Here is a 19,236-nt window from a genome sequence, read left to right on the forward strand (position 1 = left end):
ATAAAGATTGGTGGCTGAGGGAGGCAGTGGCTTTTACCACTTTCCTTCCCATAACTCTATCCGTACATGGGTGAAGGGTACTTGGAAAGCATGGGGGAAATTGCTCAAGGCAATGAGCTAATCTTACAGGGCTCCTGAAAATGGGCCCCAATTTTTTTTCTAGGGGCTCTCCCATCTGAGTAAGTCAGAAGTGAGTCAGAAAGTTCACATCTCACAAGCCACCTACACCTTCCTTCTGGTTATCTAGGGGAAATGGCCTTGGTAGCAATTGTCATTCATCACTCAGGGAATGTAGCCTATGAGGGGGATAACACGTTATTGTCCTGAATGAGGCAGAAAAAAACACCCACCAAAAAGGATGAATAAAACATGGAATTCCCTAACAACCATATCAAAATCCGACTGTGGAGGGGACCTCATTCTGTTCAAATTTTTGTCCTTGTTTTGGTTTTGGGTTGGCTGGTTTTCATTATTTGCAGTAACCCAGCAAGTTTAAGTGAATAAGGAAATTGTTTAAAGGAAGGATGTGTGGCTCTAGCAAGTAGAGTAAAATCAAATTACAGAATATAACCTTCATATTAGACTCTGGAGAAGGAACTTCCTGAGGCTGCGTACACACCATTCGTTTAAAGCACATTTCATGAACATTCACACATACACACCACAAAGAATCCTGGGAACTGTAGCTTAGCTTTCACTGAGCTATTACCTGAATCAGGGAGGCTGTGGAGCACCCTTGCTTGGATGTAGTGGAGGGCTGGATGAGGAGCAATAAGCTGAGTCCCTGTAACTGAGAGCAGCGTTGGCCCAAAGCATTTTGGCACCTGAGGAGAACTCCAAAATGGTGCTTCCCTCCCCGTCAGGGAAGAAGGTCTCAGGGAAGATCTATATCAGGAACAAGGGTGGGGGAGGAGGAGAGAGAAAGACTGACATCAGCATTTGCAGTCCTGGTGTACCCTGCCACCTGAGGCGGTCACCTCACCTTGTTTCGTGGGTGGGTTGGCCCTGGCTGGGAGGCTCCCAAATCTGGGAATTAGATGTTCTACCTATTGCGCTGGATTATATGGCATTCACTTTGAAGTTGCAAGTGCAGAATTTGGCGGGGTGCTCATAGATCCAGCCCTGTCACTAAAAGTGGCCTCAAGTGGTAAGCAGCACCTGCTGCCAGCTTTGGGTGGTTCGCCACCTACAGATGTTCCTGAACAGGGAAAGCCTGACTACAGTGTCCTGTATTTTGGTAACTTCAAGTTTGGATTTGTGTAATACACACTGTGTGGGGCTGCCTTTAAAGCTGGCCTAGAAGCTGCAATTAGTGCAAAATACAGCAGTGAGTCTGCTCTGTGATACAGCCAGCGGAGAACATACAACACCCCATCTGAAAATATTACAATGGCTGCATTATATGTTGAACTGAGCAAGGTGGCAGCATAAATATGGAAATCCTGAGATATGGCTTGTGTTGACTTGTATGAATTTTTGGAGCTGCCTAAAAGAATGTCTTTTTGACCATGTATATGCTCAAGCATTAGTGCTTGAGCTGATTTGTGTGTGTGTGTTGCTTTCCTAGTTGCTAAGAATTGATACAATTTTATTTTTATCATATGTATTGCATTTGATATTTTTATGGTCCCAGTTCTGGGACTGCGACTGAGCAAAGAGCAGGCTGTGGATTACATGCATGAATGATTGATTGATTGATTGATTGATTGATTGAATGAATGAATGAATGCATTCTCCCATACTGCCTCAGTGTCCAGGGAGAGCCAATGGTTTGAGCCATCTGAACTGGTGGTGCAGTCATTTTTGCAAACAATTCTATGAACTCCTTTTGATGTAAAAGGTCCTTAAGCAGCATTTTATCCACAGAGCAATGAAGATCCTCAGGAAGCACAAAGAGGCTATGTAAACATTACCAGCTTAAATTGCAGCTAGATCGTTCTTTTTTCTTAATTCAGATTGAAGCCAGTTTTGGGGAAGAGTGCATCAAAAAGAAGTATTTCATAAGAAATAATGGAATAAAGATAAACATGCGTTGTGGCTAGTGTAAGGTACATGTACACTGTTTCCCAAATGGGAAACAGTTTCTCAAATGGAAATGCACCAGATTCAGAGTAAATGGGAGTGTACACAAAGCCAGTAATTGAACAAAACATGCCTTATTTCCAGAAAATGACAGGCGTAAGAGAAAGGGAGAAGAGAGAAATAAACCCAGGTGGTTTCTCTTTCTTCTACAAATTTCAGTTTCAAATGCTCTGTGAGTAGCTGTGGAGTAGGGACTGTCCCTACTGGGGTGAGTAAGACAGTCAGAAATCGCCCAACCAAGAAAGGGGAATTCACTAACTCTTGGCAAAGCTACTAATAGCAGGACCAGGAGCAGCATCCTCATCACAGAGACCAGAAAGCTGCCAAGGTGGGAGGGCCAAGAAGGGGCCCTCAGGCTACAACTACAGCATAGGCTCCTTATCCCTGCATCTACAAGGCTGACCTATGATTACTCTTCTCCGTACAACCTGAGGAAGCAACCTGAAGCACTAAGCAAGAAAAGGAGACACTCCAAGGATGACTCCATATACATATATATTATTTTCTCTCTTTTTCCTATTTTGACTTCTTGGAATGGAGTACTGCTGGTAACATGTTTATATTCCTCCCTCCTCTAGCTCACAGCCTGAAAGGCAGACTAAAGACAAACTGTGTGTGTTATTCTTCAGCATCAGTTCATACTGCTGTGGTGGAGTGCTCTAGTCTTGATTTGTAAAGGAAAGAAGTAAAAATGGTCCCATGAACTGTGACTGGGTGCATATTTTAAGAACCAGGCTGGTGGCCTCTTCCTCTCTCCGGCAGAGGAAACTCCATGCAGGCTGGCATATCGTCTGATCATCATCACAGACGTTTATCTGTCTTGTGTTTCTTGTTGCAGCAGGAAGGAAGGCACAACCTCAGTCACTCAAGAGGATCTGCAGTGGAGAGCACTCGGGCAAGCAGGTGCACTAATGCTTTTTCTCCGAGCTGTGAAGAACTCATCATACCAAGCAGGGCTGAGGACAGAGGGATTGTGTGCAATCTTCTTTTCAGCTGAAGGGTTCTAATTGAGATTGTATATTCTGTTGCACTCTGGAAGATTGATATTAATATTTACATAACGTGACCCTTTCCCTCATTATTTATTTATTTATATATTTATTTTTGCGATATGTGGCCTCTTTCTCATTTTGCTGTGTCTAACAGGAAACGGACCTCCCTTAATCTAGCCTGATCCTTTTTCTTCTCAAGGAGATTAGGAAAAGCACTCTATATCCGGTGTAAACAGGATGCTCAGTAGTTGGTGTAGGATCTGTCAGATGATACCAACAGCTACATCTGATTACTGGGTTTCCTGTGGCATCAGGTTCCGCAGCTGCTAAGACCTCCTACCAGTGATGATTGGAATTGCAACTAGCCTAAGCGTATACATGCTCTAACATGGGAGCTTTCCCACAAGCTAAGTGCCCAGGACTGTTGGTGAGCCTAGCATAGCTGGATATTGGGGGGGGGGAGTGCTGTTTCTAAGAGCTTGTTGGAGAAACTCAATTAATTGTTCCAATATAAAAGGTATTGTGTCCCTTGAACTAGATGAGCCCTCTCCAGAAATCAGTGTATTTGCTAGAATTCTGGCTGTTTTTTGTTTTTGTTTTTTTTAAAAAAAGAGCAACATTTAAATCCTGTGTGCAATGCTTAGATCTTTTGTTTAGCACAAGTCAGAAAAACACAAAAAGCATATCATTCTTCAAGAAATTGCTTTTTAAGATGACACTGGCCTTCCTTCTTTTTTCTGGTATTTATTTAAACTACTCATATACTGCTGTTGTGGACAACCTCCTTGCATAAAATTGTAAAAAGGGTAATATTTTCAACACAAATGACACAATTAAAAAAAAAACTGTTTGCCTTGAAGGTTACAGGGTAACATGGCAATTCATTTGGGATTCATTACTTCCATAACACAATCCTATACATGTCTACTCAGAAGAAAGTCACAGTGAGTTCAGTGAGTTCAGTGAGGCATATTGCCATAATACGCGTGCATAAAATTGCAACCTTAGGTCTAGGTGGGGTTCACCTTCTTAACAACAAGCTGGTTCCTTTAGGAAAGTTATAACTCTGCTCATGTTCACAGCCTGTGTTCTTTAAAAAGTTTTTTTAAAAAAAAATATATATAATAAACTCTGCATTTGTTCAGGTGCATTACACCCTTAAGGTTTTAAAATACAAACCTCTCCACATGCTCAGAAGCTATGTGTCACTGAAGAGCAGCTGTGTAACTAATTGTGCGCCATTCTAGGATCTTAAAAAGTAAAAGGGTAAAGGGACCCCTGACCGTTAAGTCCAGTCGTGGACAACTCTGGGGTTGGGGCGCTCATCTTGCTTTACTGGCCGAGGGAGCCGGCGTACAACTTCTGACTTAAGTCGCTCCTGGAGAAACCAGAGCAGTGCACAGAAACCCCATTTACCTTCCCGCGGGAGCGGTACCTATTTATCTACCGGTACTTGCACTTTGACGAGCTTTCAAACTGCTAGGTTGGCAAGAGCTGGAACTGAGCAACGGGAGCTCACCCCGTCGCGGGGATTCGAACTGCCGACCTTATGATCGGCAAGTCCTAGGACTCTGTTGTTTAGACCACAACGCCACCGTGTAAGCGTTTAAAGGTAAAGGTAAAGGTACCCCTGCCTGTACGGGCCAGTCTTGACAGACTCTGGGGTTGTGCGCCCATCTCACTCAAGAGGCCGGGGCCAGCGCTGTCCGGAGACACTTCCGGGTCACGTGGCCAGCGTGACATCGCTGCTCTGGCGAGCCAGAGCCGCACACGGAAACGCCGTTTACACCTTCCCGCTGGTAAGCGGTCCCTATTTATCTACTTGCACCCAGAGGTGCTTTCGAACTGCTAGGTTGGCAGGCGCTGGGACCGAGCAGCGGGCGCGCACCCCGCCGCAGGGATTCGAACCGCCGACCTTTCGATCAGCAAGTCCTAGGCGCTGAGGCTTTAACCCACAGCGCCACCTGCGTCCCTCGCGTAAGCGTTTACAATTGCTTAAAGGCCCACATACATTACCTGTGTTCTTAAACTCTCTCTGCACATGTTTATGGGCACTGTAGCTCTTTTGGGGTGGTAGAACGTCTGTACATGCTCAGAGGCCCTCTCTCGGCCAGAATGCTAAGTGTACTAGCAGCCTGATCCACGGGAGGGCGCATAACAAGGACCGCGCTCTAGTAACAGGAGGCCGCACCACTCAGAAACCCGCTAATCCCCTTGCTCCTCCCCTCAGCATGACGAACTGGAGCCTACACCAATAACGAGGGGGAGGAAAGTCGGAGGGGGCGGTAACTGTCTGAGACGTTCCCGCCTCTAACCTCCGGTGGTTACCTAGGTGATCAAACAATCAGGCTCCGCCTCCTCACGTGTCCCACAGGCGTTTTAGTAGTGGTGGTGGTGGAGGAGGAGGAACACATCGCGGCGCGGCTTAACCCACGCCTCTCCTCTGCGAACGCGCATGCGCGCGGCGGCGAAGACCGGGGGCGGGGCCTGCTAACCCCTTGGAGGAGGAGATGGAGGAGGAGCTGGGGCTGGAGCTGGGCGTGTCTCCGTCGCCGTCACGCATCGGCAGCGCCCACTCCTGCTCCTCCCTCCTCCGCCTTGAACAGGAGGCCAAGCGTAAGAAGCGGGCGCAGCAGCAGCAGCGCAAGGCCGCCGACATCATGCCGGGTGAGAGGCGCTAACGATCGCCGCGCGGGAACCTTTGGAGTGACGTCACTCCGCTTGGCTGGGGGTGGGGGAGAAAGGAGAGAGAACCTGCCCGTTAGTTATCTCCTCCCCGGGGAAACCTCCATCTCTACCGCCCTAGTGAGTTGCTATTATTAACATGCCACTTGGTGCCCCGCCATTGTTCCAGTGATCTCGGGATAATCCCGTCCATGTTATCACCATCACCACAACAACCCTGCAGGGTAGGGCAGATGGAATGGCTGGCTCTCTGAGTGACCTTGAGTATTAATGGCTGGGCGAGGGGTACAAGGGGACCTTGGGACACAGGTTCTCCACGTACTCGTGGGTCGTTTTATTAAACTTTTACCTACGTTAATCTGTTGTGACCCATGGACAGCCTGAAAGGGCAATGGCTGTGGGATGGAGACCCCGCAGCATTTGAAAGACTCCTCACAAATTCCCCTCATGGAAGTGATTCCTACAACTAATCGGATCCCCCATGTGTCCCCATTTTCCAGGGACAGTCCAGGATTTGCGGAAGCCGTCTCAGTTTCTGATTTGATTCCGAAATGCCCCGCTTTTCCTTTGTACATCCCTATTTCATCAGAGGGTATGGTCAGTGATCTGACCCCCCCCCCCCAGCCATCTGTATAGAGAAGTTTTTTTTAATGTTTGATGCTTTATGTTTTTATATATGTTGGAAGCCACCCAGAGTGACTGGGGCAACCCAGTCTGATGGGTGGGGTATAAATAGTAAAATAACAACAACAACAACAATAATAATGGAATTAGGACATCCCTATTCTCGTTGGAGGGTATGCTATGTGCTGCAAGCAACCAGATGGAAAGCTGTTTATCAGTTACCTGTCAGCTGCATGTTGCTGAGCCTGCTACTATGCCATGCCTTTCGTATCATGCGTGTTGTGGTTCTTATAGATTGAGCCTCCTTAAAATGAAACATAGGAAATTGCCTGATACTTTCTGTCTGTCCATCCAGCTCAGTGCTACCCTTACTGATTGGCAGCGGCTGTCCAGGATTTCAGGCAGGGAGAATTTTCCCAGCGGTACCTTGAGATGTGAAGGATTGAACCTGGGACTTTCTGCCTGCATAGTAGATTCTCTGCTACTGAGCTACAGCTCTTCCCTTGAGGATCTTCAAACAGACATCATTTGACAAGGGTGCAAGCCATTGCACAGTGCTAAAGCATAGACTTTTCCATGCAGAAGGCCCCATGTTTAATCCCCAGCATCTGTAGTGAAAAAGAACTTAAATAATGGCTTTTGGAAAGGCCTTCAGCTGAAGTCTTAGAAAGTTTCTGTTAAGAGTGGAAAATACTAGGCTAGACAGAATAGTGGACTGGCTCAGGATAAGGCAGCTTCAGGTGGCATCTTTATGCTTACTGGATAAATCATAATGTGAAGTGGAGACATCCTACGGTATCAGTAAAAAATAAACCTGGTGTTATAAAGACTGAATGTGCTATAATTCCTATTGTTGACAGTGTAGATAGAGGAAGGGTTTATGCATTATCTCTTATTTAAAAACCCCCAGCAATTTAGCCCCCCCCCTCAAATACAAAAATATTTCAAGTTTAAGGTTCTACTAGTGTTTTGCTGTGTTATTTAGGGTTGCTGCCTTGCAGGGGTGAGGAACCTGTAGCCTTCTAGATGTTGTAGGACTCAAACTGCTATAAACTCTAGTCACTGTCTGTCCTGGCTGGGGCTGATGGGCATTGGTGTCCAGCAACATCTGCAGGGTCCTTATTCCCCAACCCTACTTGTATTGCTTAAATAGCAGGTGAAAGCTTCCTTCTGCTCCTCTGTCTACAGTAGGCAAAAATTGGGCAGCAGTTGGGCCTTGCTTAAATAGGATAGAAGTTCAGCAATGGGCTTTATCTTCTTCCTTGCTCATGTCTTTTTCTTTGATTTTGCAGTAGGGCGAAGCAGTGATGACGTGCTGGATCTGACCAAGTACACAAAGAACCAGCCATGGTGGCGTAAGCTCTTTGCACCCAGCTCAGGGTCCAGCGCAGAGAAGTACAACGTAGCAACCCAGCTGGCAATCGGAGGCGCCACTGGATGGTGAGGCAGTGCTGTACATTGGCTGCATTTGTGGTAGATGGCAGGGGACAGCAAATTCACCCAACTCTTGTAGTAACACTGTGCTACAGATTGCCGTTTTTACTTACTGCAGATGGAGCTGCCTTGTCAGTTATTCTGTGTAGTTGGTGTAATTTTCCTGAATTATCCCTGTTTTTGATTTGCAGGTGCACTGGCTTCATCTTCCAGAAGGTTGGGAAACTGGCAGCGACTGCTGTGGGAGGTGGCTTCTTCCTGCTTCAGGTTGGTGGTTGCCTACCTTGGGCTTGGGAGTAGTTGACCAGTAGATTGGGGTATCTTGGCTGCCTTAACTGCAGAAAACTGCATGCAGCTGTGACTCATCTTTTTCACATGAGTGGTTTAATGGGATGTCTAGGCAGCATTCACAACCCAGCCCTAGTTAGGGCCTCTTGTTCACTGGCTTGCCTGTGCAGGAGATTCAAGTTGGAACACTTTGGTAGTTCCTTTTATAGCTGTGCCAAATGGCCTCTTGATATTTTCCACCCCATTTGTGGGCAAATAAATTTTGACTGATGGTGGTTGATTTCACCATATTCTCCAGGATAGAGCCCACCATTAGCGGTGGCTTTCTTTTCTGCTAATGCATTTTTCTCTCTGCGTTTAGCTGGCAATCCCTGAAAGTGGCAGCAACAACTATTTGTTTTGAGCAGCTTAAGCACCATTTTGCATACTTAGCAGGACTCCAAATTTGTTCTGATGGTTGTGGTGATGGTGATGAACAGTATAGTATCCACTACAAAAAAAAAATGGAGAAATTTCTACACTGTGACGAGTCTTTTGCTTGTCGGGGAAGAGTGGGGAAAATGGATAAACATCATTTGTAGCATTTTGGCTCTGCTGTAGTTTCTTCATCATTCCCTGGTAGAGCTTTAAAATATTCCTGGCAGTGGCAGCTTCTAGTTCGCAGTTGCTGCAGCTGCATATTGCTGAATCTGGTACTATGCCATGCCTTGCAAATAATGTGTGTTGCTGTTCTTATAGAGACTCTGGGCATTTTAGCAGCCTACAGACAGGTTGTTGCACTTCTTGGAGTTCTAGCACAGTATAGTAGCTAGGGTGTTGAACTGGGACCTGGTAGGCTAGGGTTCAAATCCCAGCTCAGCCATGAAGCTCACTAGGTGACTTTGGACCAGTCATTCTCAGATGAAACCATCTTGCAGGATTGTTGTGGGAATAAACAGGGAGGTGGGAGAACCATGCAGGCTGCCCTGAAGTCTTTGGACTGAATGAAATATCTGGCTGAAATGCTACAAGTGAAGTTTTCTGTCTAGAGACACGGTGGCTTGTATACAATATTAGTCCTACTCAGAGTAGACTCATTAAAATTAATGGGCATAGCTAACTTGAGCCCATTCATTTCAATGGGTCTACTCTGGCTAAAACCTAGATTCAACCCAGTGTGTGTATTGTGGGGTAATGCATCATATCTTGATATCTGCCTATCATAGATCTGTTAAAGCAGGTGTGAGGAAATTTCGGCCCTGCAGATATTACTGAACTACAATTCCTACCACTGGCCATGCTTGCTAGGTCTGATGGGAGTTGTAGTTCAGCAGCATCTGGAAGGTCAATGGTACCCCACTCCTGTGCTAAAGATATAGGGCCTCTGAAAATATTAATATAAAAAGAGAAGATGGTAGCAAGCCATTTTGTCTTCCAGCTGGATTATCAAAGGATCTCTGATTTTTCTTTTCTTTTCTAAAACATTGTTTTGTGCAATATAGGGTTTTGGTTGCCACTAGAGAAGATTCTGATAGCATCAAGAGCAACACATGATCACTTGCAGCAAAGCCAATCCACTGCTAATTTTAAACATCAGCATCAGTGGAACAGCTTCTCTATTTTAAGCTTGGTGCTCACACAAAAAATGATCTTCGTCTGAACCTTACTTGTTTCTGTGCCTTCTATTCCAGCTTCCATGCAGGTCTTCCATGTGATAGAAGAGCAACTGCTGGAGTGTATTGGGGAATGCACTGGCTCAGTGGGCTCTTCAGTCATCCATGGACTCCCCCAAATTGCTCAGTCTTACTGAGAACTGGCATTGGTTATATTTATTTATTTGTTTGATTCATCCAGGCTTTTCTTAAAACATCCATTCCAGGGTTTGTGTGGGCAAAAGAGCCCTGCAGTTGTGATTCTTTGTGTTAGATTGCCTGCTAGACAGCCAATTGTATTCTGTACACATTAAGCAGTAATTCTTAACTTTTTCAGACCTGGGATGCATCTGTAATTTGTTCATGCATTTAGACTCACATTTCTTGACTGACTGGGTTTAAAAAACAAAAACAAAACACCATATACTTATATAGTGGTAAGTGCTGCTGTTGTGATCTACCTTAGATCAAACTGTGATTCAGTAGTGACTCCCAGTTCACCGGTTGAAGGCCAGTGCATTAAAGCAGGTGTGTCAAACTTTTGGCCTTCAATATGCTGCTCAACTACAGATTGTATCATAACTGGCCATTGACTGCTTCCTGAGGTTGATGGGAGTTGTAGTTCAGCAACATCTAGAGGGTCAGTGGTTCCACACACCTGCACTAAAGAAGGCTAGGTTCCTGCTGTCCTTGACTCCAAATGCTGTTTTGTTCACTGCTTTTCTCTATAGCTGCAACTTATTGGAAGGGCAGTTCTCCTGGGGCTACTGCTTTGAGCTGCTATGTAGCAATGTGGATGGGATACAAGAAGTGGGCAATGCTGTCCATAAATACTTGTCCATCTAGACATGTAGTGTTTTGCTTCAGGAAACATTTTCTCTACTCCAGCTTGCAAACCACACCGGCTACATCAAAGTGGACTGGCAGATGGTTGAGCGGGATGTGAGCAAAGCCAAAGAACAGCTGAAGTTTCGTGGGAGCACCACCAATCAGCTGACACCAGAAGTGAAGAGCAAAATGGATGAGGTGAGACTGGTGGGCAAGTTGGAGAGATACAGGAGGCTAGCAGCAAAGCCTTGAGTAGGAAAAAGTGTTTGATGTGATAACTGTGCAGTAAAGAAGAGATGGGCAAAAATTATTAAATATGTTATGGGTGACCTGCAGATGTTATTAGACACCCTACTCAGATCACTCCTGTCCTGTACTGGCCCAAAGGAGGGCTCCTGGGACTGGTTGGGTGCAGGTGTATCATCATCATTATTTTATTTGTATGCTGCCTTTCCACAGTTGAAACTATGCTCAAAGTGGCTTACAACATGACAAGATTGACATAATTACAAACATAACAGAAGTCATAAACAATCAATAAAAAACATCAAAAAGTACATAACCAAATGGAAACAATTTCCACGTAAATCATGAGATCTAAAACTAAAGATACAGCAATAATATCAGTAACAGCAACAAGCTCTCTCAACCTCCTGTGAACAATACTCCAGCCCAAGAATCTGTTGGTTGCCTAAAATGCCAGAGTTGTAGGTTCTGGTGCTTTACTAAAGAAGGGGTAGACTTACAGCAAATCAGCCTGACAATTCTCCTAGCCTTTGCAGATGTGGGACAAGATATAAGAGATGACTTATCCACACCCAAGCAAATGTTTATACATTCTTTATACAGCAAAGCAGCACACATCATTTTACCTGGCTAGATGAGGGCATAGGTGGCAAATACCTTACAGATAGTTCTCCTTTCTGGGCTCAGAGCCCAGCACTCCAAGACCACAGATAGGGATCACATCAAAGCAAGCCAATTAACATATATCAAAACAAGTGAATATAAACATATATATGAGCTCATTGTTACAGCAGCTACCAATTAATTATGGGATTATCTTGACTACTAGTATGGCGCTAGCAAAGCTTCTGAAACAGTTAGCCTTTGGTTCAATACAACTCTAAGCCAGAATAGAGGTCCAGTGGTTCCCCATCCTTGCATTAAATTGAGAGGGAGGTGTGAGAGCAGACAGTGTTTGCTTACCGAGTATGGCTGTAACAAAATCAAGATGGTACACTGAAGGGAGAGCCAGTTTGTCAGCAGCAGATTTCAGATTTCAAGTATAGTTGATAGCTTCTAGGCAGAATCCAGAGAGAGTTCTCACTTCTGAAGACTCTGGTCTGAGTAGGCCTGCACAACCAGTGGCCCACAGAGTCGGGGCTCTTATGCTTGCTGCTGCCTTATAATTGCAAATGTGGGGGTGTCATTTTGTCAGGCACTTAAGCAGCCACAATGCATGTCCAGGAGGCAACATGTAGCTTCTGAAAATCAAATAGGGACCAATATAAGATTTGTCTTTTCTCTTTTTCAGGTGATCTCCTTTCTGAAGAAGAATGTTCTCCTGACTGGAGGGTTCGTTGGAGGGTTTCTGCTTGGCATGGCTTCTTAGGAGCCTCCTCTGATCTGGCTCCTGTGCTGCTGCTGTTGCTGCCACCGCCATCTCCTACTCAGTAATCGTTCGTTTTCTCCATTGCTGAACTTGCCGCTGGAACATTCTGACCTCTCTCTGTATGCACCTTATGGCCTCCAGAAACACTGCCACAAGCTCCTTTTGCTCCTCTCCTTTTTTCATTTGATTGATTGGTCAGTGGTTGAGAGGCAGCATTAGGCTGTTTGCTGTGAGGCTGATTCCTACTCCTGCCTGATATGTCAGGTTTTGTATAATCATCCCCAAATTATTTTCCAGTGGGAAAACGTGCACAAAATGTTATGATAGTACCCTGCAGAGGAGCACCCAACTCCCTTGTTGGCACCTTCTCATTGTGTTGTACCCCCTGGGTGGCAAAGAGTACAGCCTGTGCTTTGGAGAGCACAGAAGCTCAGCAGCCTAAGGAGAGGGTGTGCCAGGCCATGTCCCAAAATAACCTGCATCTAGTTTTGGCTTATTCTTCCCTGGACAGGCTCTGACTACTGCTTCCTAGAAATGCCCGCAGAAGAGAGAAACAGGTCTTCCTGACACCTCCCAAACTTTTATTTTTACCTCTTGCTGAAGCCACAGGGCTGGAATGATCTGTGGAAACTCTGACTGCTGCGTGGGATTTCTGCCATCCTCTCCTGCTGAAGGAGGCCTGAAAAGCTTGTAGTGGGTGGGGTGAACCCTCTTCCCAGAATATGTATTTTGAACACTCACTTGATTATGGTTCAACTAAACTTTGCTCTTGGTGGTAGAACGGCTAAAATAATGACTGGAGTTGGAAAGCTTTCTACATGACTCACGCCACTGGTAGCAAAAGTTACTGGATTATGGGGATGGAATGCTGTGTTCTGCTGCTGGAGCCTCCTGCTCTGTCTTTTATGGACCTCCAGCTCCCTGAAACGTATGGAGGAAGAGCTAGGCATGGTCTGCTGTTGCTCTAAACCAGCCTTCTCCAACCTGGTGCCCTCCAGATATTTTGGTCTTAGTAGCCCCAGCCAGCATAGCCAAGGGGAGTTGTAGTCCAAAATATCTGCATGGCACCACATTGGGGAAAGCTTTTCTAGATCATGATTGCTGCATGAGAGATGTGACTCTTGCCCCCCAAACTGAAGATTGAGAAGTAATGGTTGGATTATATTGACAGAAGTTGGTTTATCTCTGCATGAGTTGCATTCTGGACAGAAGCCTGCACTTTTCATATCTGCTCCAGGAGCACTTAAAGCTGATTTTCTAATACGTGTTTTTCCCCTCCTGCAGTCCCTACCTGTCTGTTACATGTAAAAATTAAAATGATATACTGAGCTACGTTTATAAATGAACAGATTTATTATAGCAGAAGCTTTAATGGTTCGGAGCAGGGATAGGAACCCATGGCTCTCCAAATGGAGCTGCACCTCAACTCTCATCATGCCATCAAACTATACTCAGTGACTGATAGAAGTTGGAGTCTGGCAACTTCTGAAGGGCTTCCCCAGCCCTGGCTTTTAAAAATATCACTCTTGTTAGTTCATTCTTGCAAAAGGCTGCCCTGCAAATTTATTATTTATTTATTAAATGTATATACCATCCTTCATCCAGAGATTACAGGGTGGTTTGCGGCATAAAAAAAAAATGGAAACACAATATATATAACATATTAACAAACCAATAATCCCTTGTCCCCCAAACACATTTAAAAGGCCATAAATTGTTTAATCAGCCAAAGGTGCTTTCACCTAGCACCTAAAGATATGTAATGAAGATGCCAGGGAAGCCTCCCTGAGAGAGCATTCGACAGATGGGGAGCCACTGCAGAAAAGGCCCATTCTCATGTTGCCACCTCCAGACCTCTTGAGAAGGGGCCACATGAAGAAGGGCCTCAGATGACGCTTTCAGAGTCTGGGTCAGTTCATACGGGGAGAGGTGATCCTTGAGGTATCGCGGTCCTGAGCCATTTAAGGCTTTATAGGTCAAACCCAGGACTTTGAATTGGGCCTGGAAACTAATTGGTAGCCAGTGCAGTCAGGCCAGGATTAGTGTTATATCCTCGAACTGTCTTGCTCAGGTGAGCAACCTGGCTGCTGAATTTGGCAGCAGCTGAAGTTTCCAAATTGTCTTCAGAAGCAGCTCCATGCATAATGTGTTACAGTAATCTAACCTAGAGTTTACCAGAGCATAGACAACAGAAACTAGGTTATCCCTGTCCAGATAGGGTCACAGATGGGCCACCTACCAAAGCTGATAGAAGGCACTCTATGCCACCAAGGCCACTTGAGCCTCAAGCAGCAGCAGTGGGTCCAGGAGTACCCTCCACAGCTACGTTCCTGCTTCTTCAGAGGGCAGGAAACCTCCCATCCTGGTCTAGTGAACCACCCACTAACAGTGCCTCAGTCTTATCTGGATTTAGCTTCATTTTGTTGGCTCTCATCCAGTCCATTACCGATCCAGCATATCCACTGCCACATTTGCAGATGTAAAGGAGAAGTAGTTTTGTGTGAGTAGCATATTGCTGACATGTACTCCAAAACTCCATATGACCCCACTCAGCAGTTTCATGTAGATGTTAAACAACATGGAGGATGAAATTAAACTCTGTGGAACGCATATTGAAGGTTCCATGGGGCTGAACAGCACACCCCAAGCATCACAATCTGAAAACGTCCATCCAAGTAGGACCAGAACCACTTCAACCATCCTTAACTCAGACAGCCGCTCCAGAAGGATACCGTGCCTGATGCTATTAAAAAGCCACTGAGAAGTCAAGGAAAATTCACAAAGACATATTTCCCCTGTCTCTCTCCTAGCAAGTCATCATACATGGCGAGTAAAGCAGTTTCTGCGATAAAGGTGGGCCTAAACACTGATTGAAATGGATCTAGAAAATCAGTTTCCTCCAAGAAAATGGATTTGGTCTGTGACCACCCACTCAGTAACTCTGTCTAAGGAAGGGGACAAGGATATTGACAAGCTGGAACATGTAGAGCAGGGCAACCAAGATTATCAAGGGTCTTGAAACCAAGCCTTATCAGGAACAGTTGAGAGTTGGGTATATTTTGCCTGAAAAAGAGACTGAGAGAAGATTTGATAGCTGTCTTCAAATACCTAAAGGGCTTGTTTTCTTCTGCTCTGGAGGCTAGGACTGAAACAATGGTTTCAAGATACAAGAAAGTAGATGACGACTAAATATCTGGAGCTTTCTTATGGCAAGAGCTGTTCAACAGTGAAATGGACTCCCTCAGAAGGTGGGGGGCTCTCTTTCATTGGAGGTCTTTAAGGAGAGTTTTGGTGGCCATCAGTCATAGATGCTTTAGTTGAGATTCTTGCACTGTAGGGGGTTAGACTAGATGAGCCTTGGGGCCCCTTACAGCTCCCATCAATCCTATCCACCAGTGAATGGTAACGAATGATGGGAGTTAGATTTCACCAACATCTGAAGCGCCACAGGTCTGAGGAATAAACAGTATATTTGGGTGCTGCTTTTTTGCCAATCTCATTTATTTTTTGACTTTATCAGGATTTCATTGCCTCTCGAGTGATGATTGAAAGAGCCAATCTGTTAAGTGGCCACCAGAGGGTGCTAAAAGAATTGAGCTGGCCTCCAGTTTGGAAACAAGGGCATAAATTAGGAAGAACTACGGTGCTGAGAGAGAGACCATCAGTGAATGTTGGATGTTGTTTTTTTGTTAAAAAACAAACCCAAAGCAGCCACCCACAAAAACTCCAGTAGCTACCCACACTTGAGTCTAGAAAACCGCTAAAAGTTTTAAAATGTTTTTATATATTTAAATGTTTGAGGTGAGAGTTTAAAATAAACTGGTTTTGCTGTATTTTGTTATTTGATGTTTGTTTTTTCCTAGTACCTACTGTACTGAAGTGAATGCTGAAGGGAGATATGACTTTAAGGCAGGGGTCAATAATTATTTGGGCCAAATGGCTGCATTTCCTCATGCAGTTCGGGGATTGCATGCTGGTGTAACCTGCAAACACACACACACACACACACATCCATACACCTTTGTACACAAGGTTATGCTTGGAGGACAGCTACATGCCTATGGGATGTCCTTATTCTGCACACTGCGTCTACAACTTAACTGAGTTATCCACAATGATGCCAAGGTCCTGTTCCTGGTCAGTTACTGCCAGTTCAGATTCTGTTCACCTATATGTGAAATTAGGATCCCTCCGCCCTATGCATCACTTAACACCTGCTTGCATTGAACTGCATGTCATTTCAATGCCCATTTGCCCAGTTTTTAAGGCTAGTTTGGTGTTCTTCACAATCCTTTTGCTTTAATGACCCTGAACAATTTGGTGTCTTCAACCAAACTGGCTGCCCCACTATATAGTTTTTGAACAAGTTTAAAAGCAGATCCCAGTACAAATCCTCAGGGGGACTCTACTTTCTACATCCCTCCAGTGAGAGAACTGCCCATTTGTTCTTACTTCCTGTTCTTTAACCAGGTGCTGATCCACAAGAGATCCTCTCCTCTTAGCCCCAGTTGTGACACCCACACCCACCAATTTGGCTTCAGAACAAGTTAATGTGACTGGAAAACCTAGTGACTTTGTACAAGTGGCTTGCAGACTGTGCCGCCTCCCACTTTTAACTAAAGCAATAACATCCTTATGCAAATCCTTGCCTGGGAGTAAGTCATTTGAATTCAATGCAGCTTGCTTGTGAACAGACAGGCTTAGAATTGTGCTGTATGTTTCTGGGTTAACATTAACCAGCTCCCTGAACTGAACAGTACCTGTGAAAAACTGCTTTATCTCAAGTCAGAATTATGGTCTATTGTGCCCAGAATATCTTTTCAAGGGTTCAGGCAGCTGTCTGTCATTTGCTTCCTTTAATGAAATGCCATGGATCTAATCTGGGACCTTGTGCATGCAAAGCAGATCTTACCAGTGAACTATAGCCCCTCGACAAGCAATCTTCAGTATTTACCTTCTATACCTTCTTTGTGAAATAAACATGCAATCACTACTGTAGTGGCTGCATGTGTGGTACAGGTGAAATATGAACCAAGGCATTTCCTTATTCAGAGATTGGGCTGTTGACTACTGGGGCAACAATAATCCTCTGATCCTTGCTCACTACAGAAATTCTCACTACAGACTGAGTTAGTTAAAATGTAAGTTTGACATCATACCTACTCATTTTGTAGTGAGCAAGGATCGTGAAGGGCTATTGTTACCACAGTTACCTTGCAGCATCTGCCTACTACTCACCAGTTAGGTGTATCTAGCAGGGGCTCCCAAACTGGTCTACAAGCCTCATTCAGGTGGTCTGAGGTGTGTTTATTGATTTGTACTGAAGATGGGAAACAGCATATCCATTACATTAAATATTTATATTGATTTCTTTAATTGCTTCTTTTATTTCTTACATTTTAAGGCAATTTGAATTTATGGGATTCAAAATGTATGTAAGAGAAGCAATAAAGTTTAAAATCATTTAACAGAGTACATTAAAATTGCTACAACCAGCAGAACAGTCATTAAGTCCACCAAGACGCTCAACAATTTCCAAGTTATCTGGATGAGAAGCTTGGAAAGCACTTGTATACAGTGGTACCTCCGGTTATGAACTTACAGTAATTCGTTCCGGATGTCTGTTCTTAACCCGAAACGGTTCTTAACCCAAGGCGCACTTTTGCTAACTGCGCCTCCCGCTGCCGCCACTGCGCGATTTCCCTTCTCATCCTGGGGCAAAGTTTGCAACCCGAGGTACTACTTCCAGGTTAGCGAAATTTGTAACCCGAAGCATACCCAAGGTACCACTGTATAGGATTGCAGCTTAGAAAAGGCAAGACAAGCAAGAGATGTTGTAGGCCATACGCCTTAAAAACCATTCTTACAGTTCTGAAAGTATGTTCAGATAGTTTATTTTATTTTTGCAGCATTAAAGTTAAATATTTCCAACACAGATTGTTCCACTGGTTTTGGTTATGCCTGCTTATGATGCACACAGAACATTGCAGTGGTCTTGAAATTACTTCAACACTGAGAGGTACTAGATTGAACACAGAATAGTAACAGGATGGTCAAAATCCTCTGAGATGTGTTCAGGAGGGTCTCAACTGGGGGGAAAGAGATGCTACAACCACATTCCAATTGAAATGAGGCTTTGCTCACACAAGTTGCAGAGTGGGGGATTTTAAAAATACCTCTTCCACCACTCTGGTTTTCCAGAAAGTGACTATTGCTTTGCAAAGGCGGAGGGGGAGAACACACCACTCTATAGCTATCCCTGAAATCAGCTGCTTCCACAACAGCATTCACATAATTAAGCATTGTGCAATTGGATTTGAGTGCTACTATATCTACAGTCCAAAAGAAGAAGTGGTATGTCCTGTTTTGCAGATAAGGAAACAGAGGCACGCAGGTAACCTAACTATTGCCCAGCCAAAAAGAGGGTAAGCCCGAGTTCTCTGGAGCTTTAGTTGCCAACACTTCATACAACTGCACAGCAAAATGCAGGAGCACGACAAGGACAACTTCTGAAAGACTGGGAAGTGCTGACTTCACGGGAGTACAGTTTCTGCATCTTAAGGATGTTATTCTGTGTCTAACAAGGTTGTTTTAAAAACTTAAGATTCCAGCATAAAGGCTGCTTGGACTTCACTTTGCAGTGAAATATTGCTACTCCTGATAATAAAAGTAGATGACGTTGAACATTTACACATCAAGTTAATTCTACTCCAATCTAATCCACAATAAGGCTACAGTACTGACACGTTTTGATAGTAGAACAACTAGCAGCTCTACCCTTAACAGACGGGCCACTGTTCTCTGGCTTCTGAGAATGTCCGAAAGAGGAGCTGCCTTGCACCTCGTGTCAACGCAAGCGGTGCAGATGAGGTATTGCGCAGCAACGAAGTTTGCAGGAATGTCTTCCACTCCCCCAGAGGTTAGTACATCCTCAGGGTTTGGGGGCTTGAATTCCGTGGGAAGAGGATACCTGCTTCTCTCTCTCTTTTTGCTGCAACTCAAACCCTGAGCAGGAGGTGGATCTGCCCTTGGGAAAGCGGGCACAACATCTTCTCAT

General features: G+C 44.8%; 1 protein-coding gene across 2 annotated transcripts; it reads left to right on the forward strand.

Moving 5' to 3' along the window:
• Positions 1-5,460: 5,460 nt before the first annotated feature.
• On the forward strand, positions 5,461-16,012 carry FUNDC2 (FUN14 domain containing 2). 2 transcript variants are annotated; one of them, XR_014560193.1, is made up of 6 exons: positions 5,461-5,741; positions 7,676-7,823; positions 8,009-8,084; positions 10,625-10,762; positions 12,102-14,701; positions 14,817-16,012. XR_014560193.1 is itself a non-coding variant. In XM_083722626.1 (5 exons), exons 1-5 carry the CDS (start codon positions 5,585-5,587, stop codon positions 12,177-12,179), a joined length of 597 nt encoding a protein of 198 aa, XP_083578752.1. In that variant the 5' UTR covers positions 5,461-5,584; the 3' UTR covers positions 12,180-16,012. The 2 variants fall into 2 exon arrangements, 1 of the variants encoding a protein (XP_083578752.1); XM_083722626.1 differs by having other exon boundaries at positions 12,102-16,012.
• The last annotated feature ends 3,224 nt before the right edge of the window (positions 16,013-19,236 follow it).

Source organism: Podarcis gaigeae, assembly GCF_964106915.1.
Source record: "Podarcis gaigeae genome assembly, chromosome: Z".
In the NCBI taxonomy this organism is placed as follows: Eukaryota; Metazoa; Chordata; class Lepidosauria; order Squamata; family Lacertidae; genus Podarcis; species Podarcis gaigeae.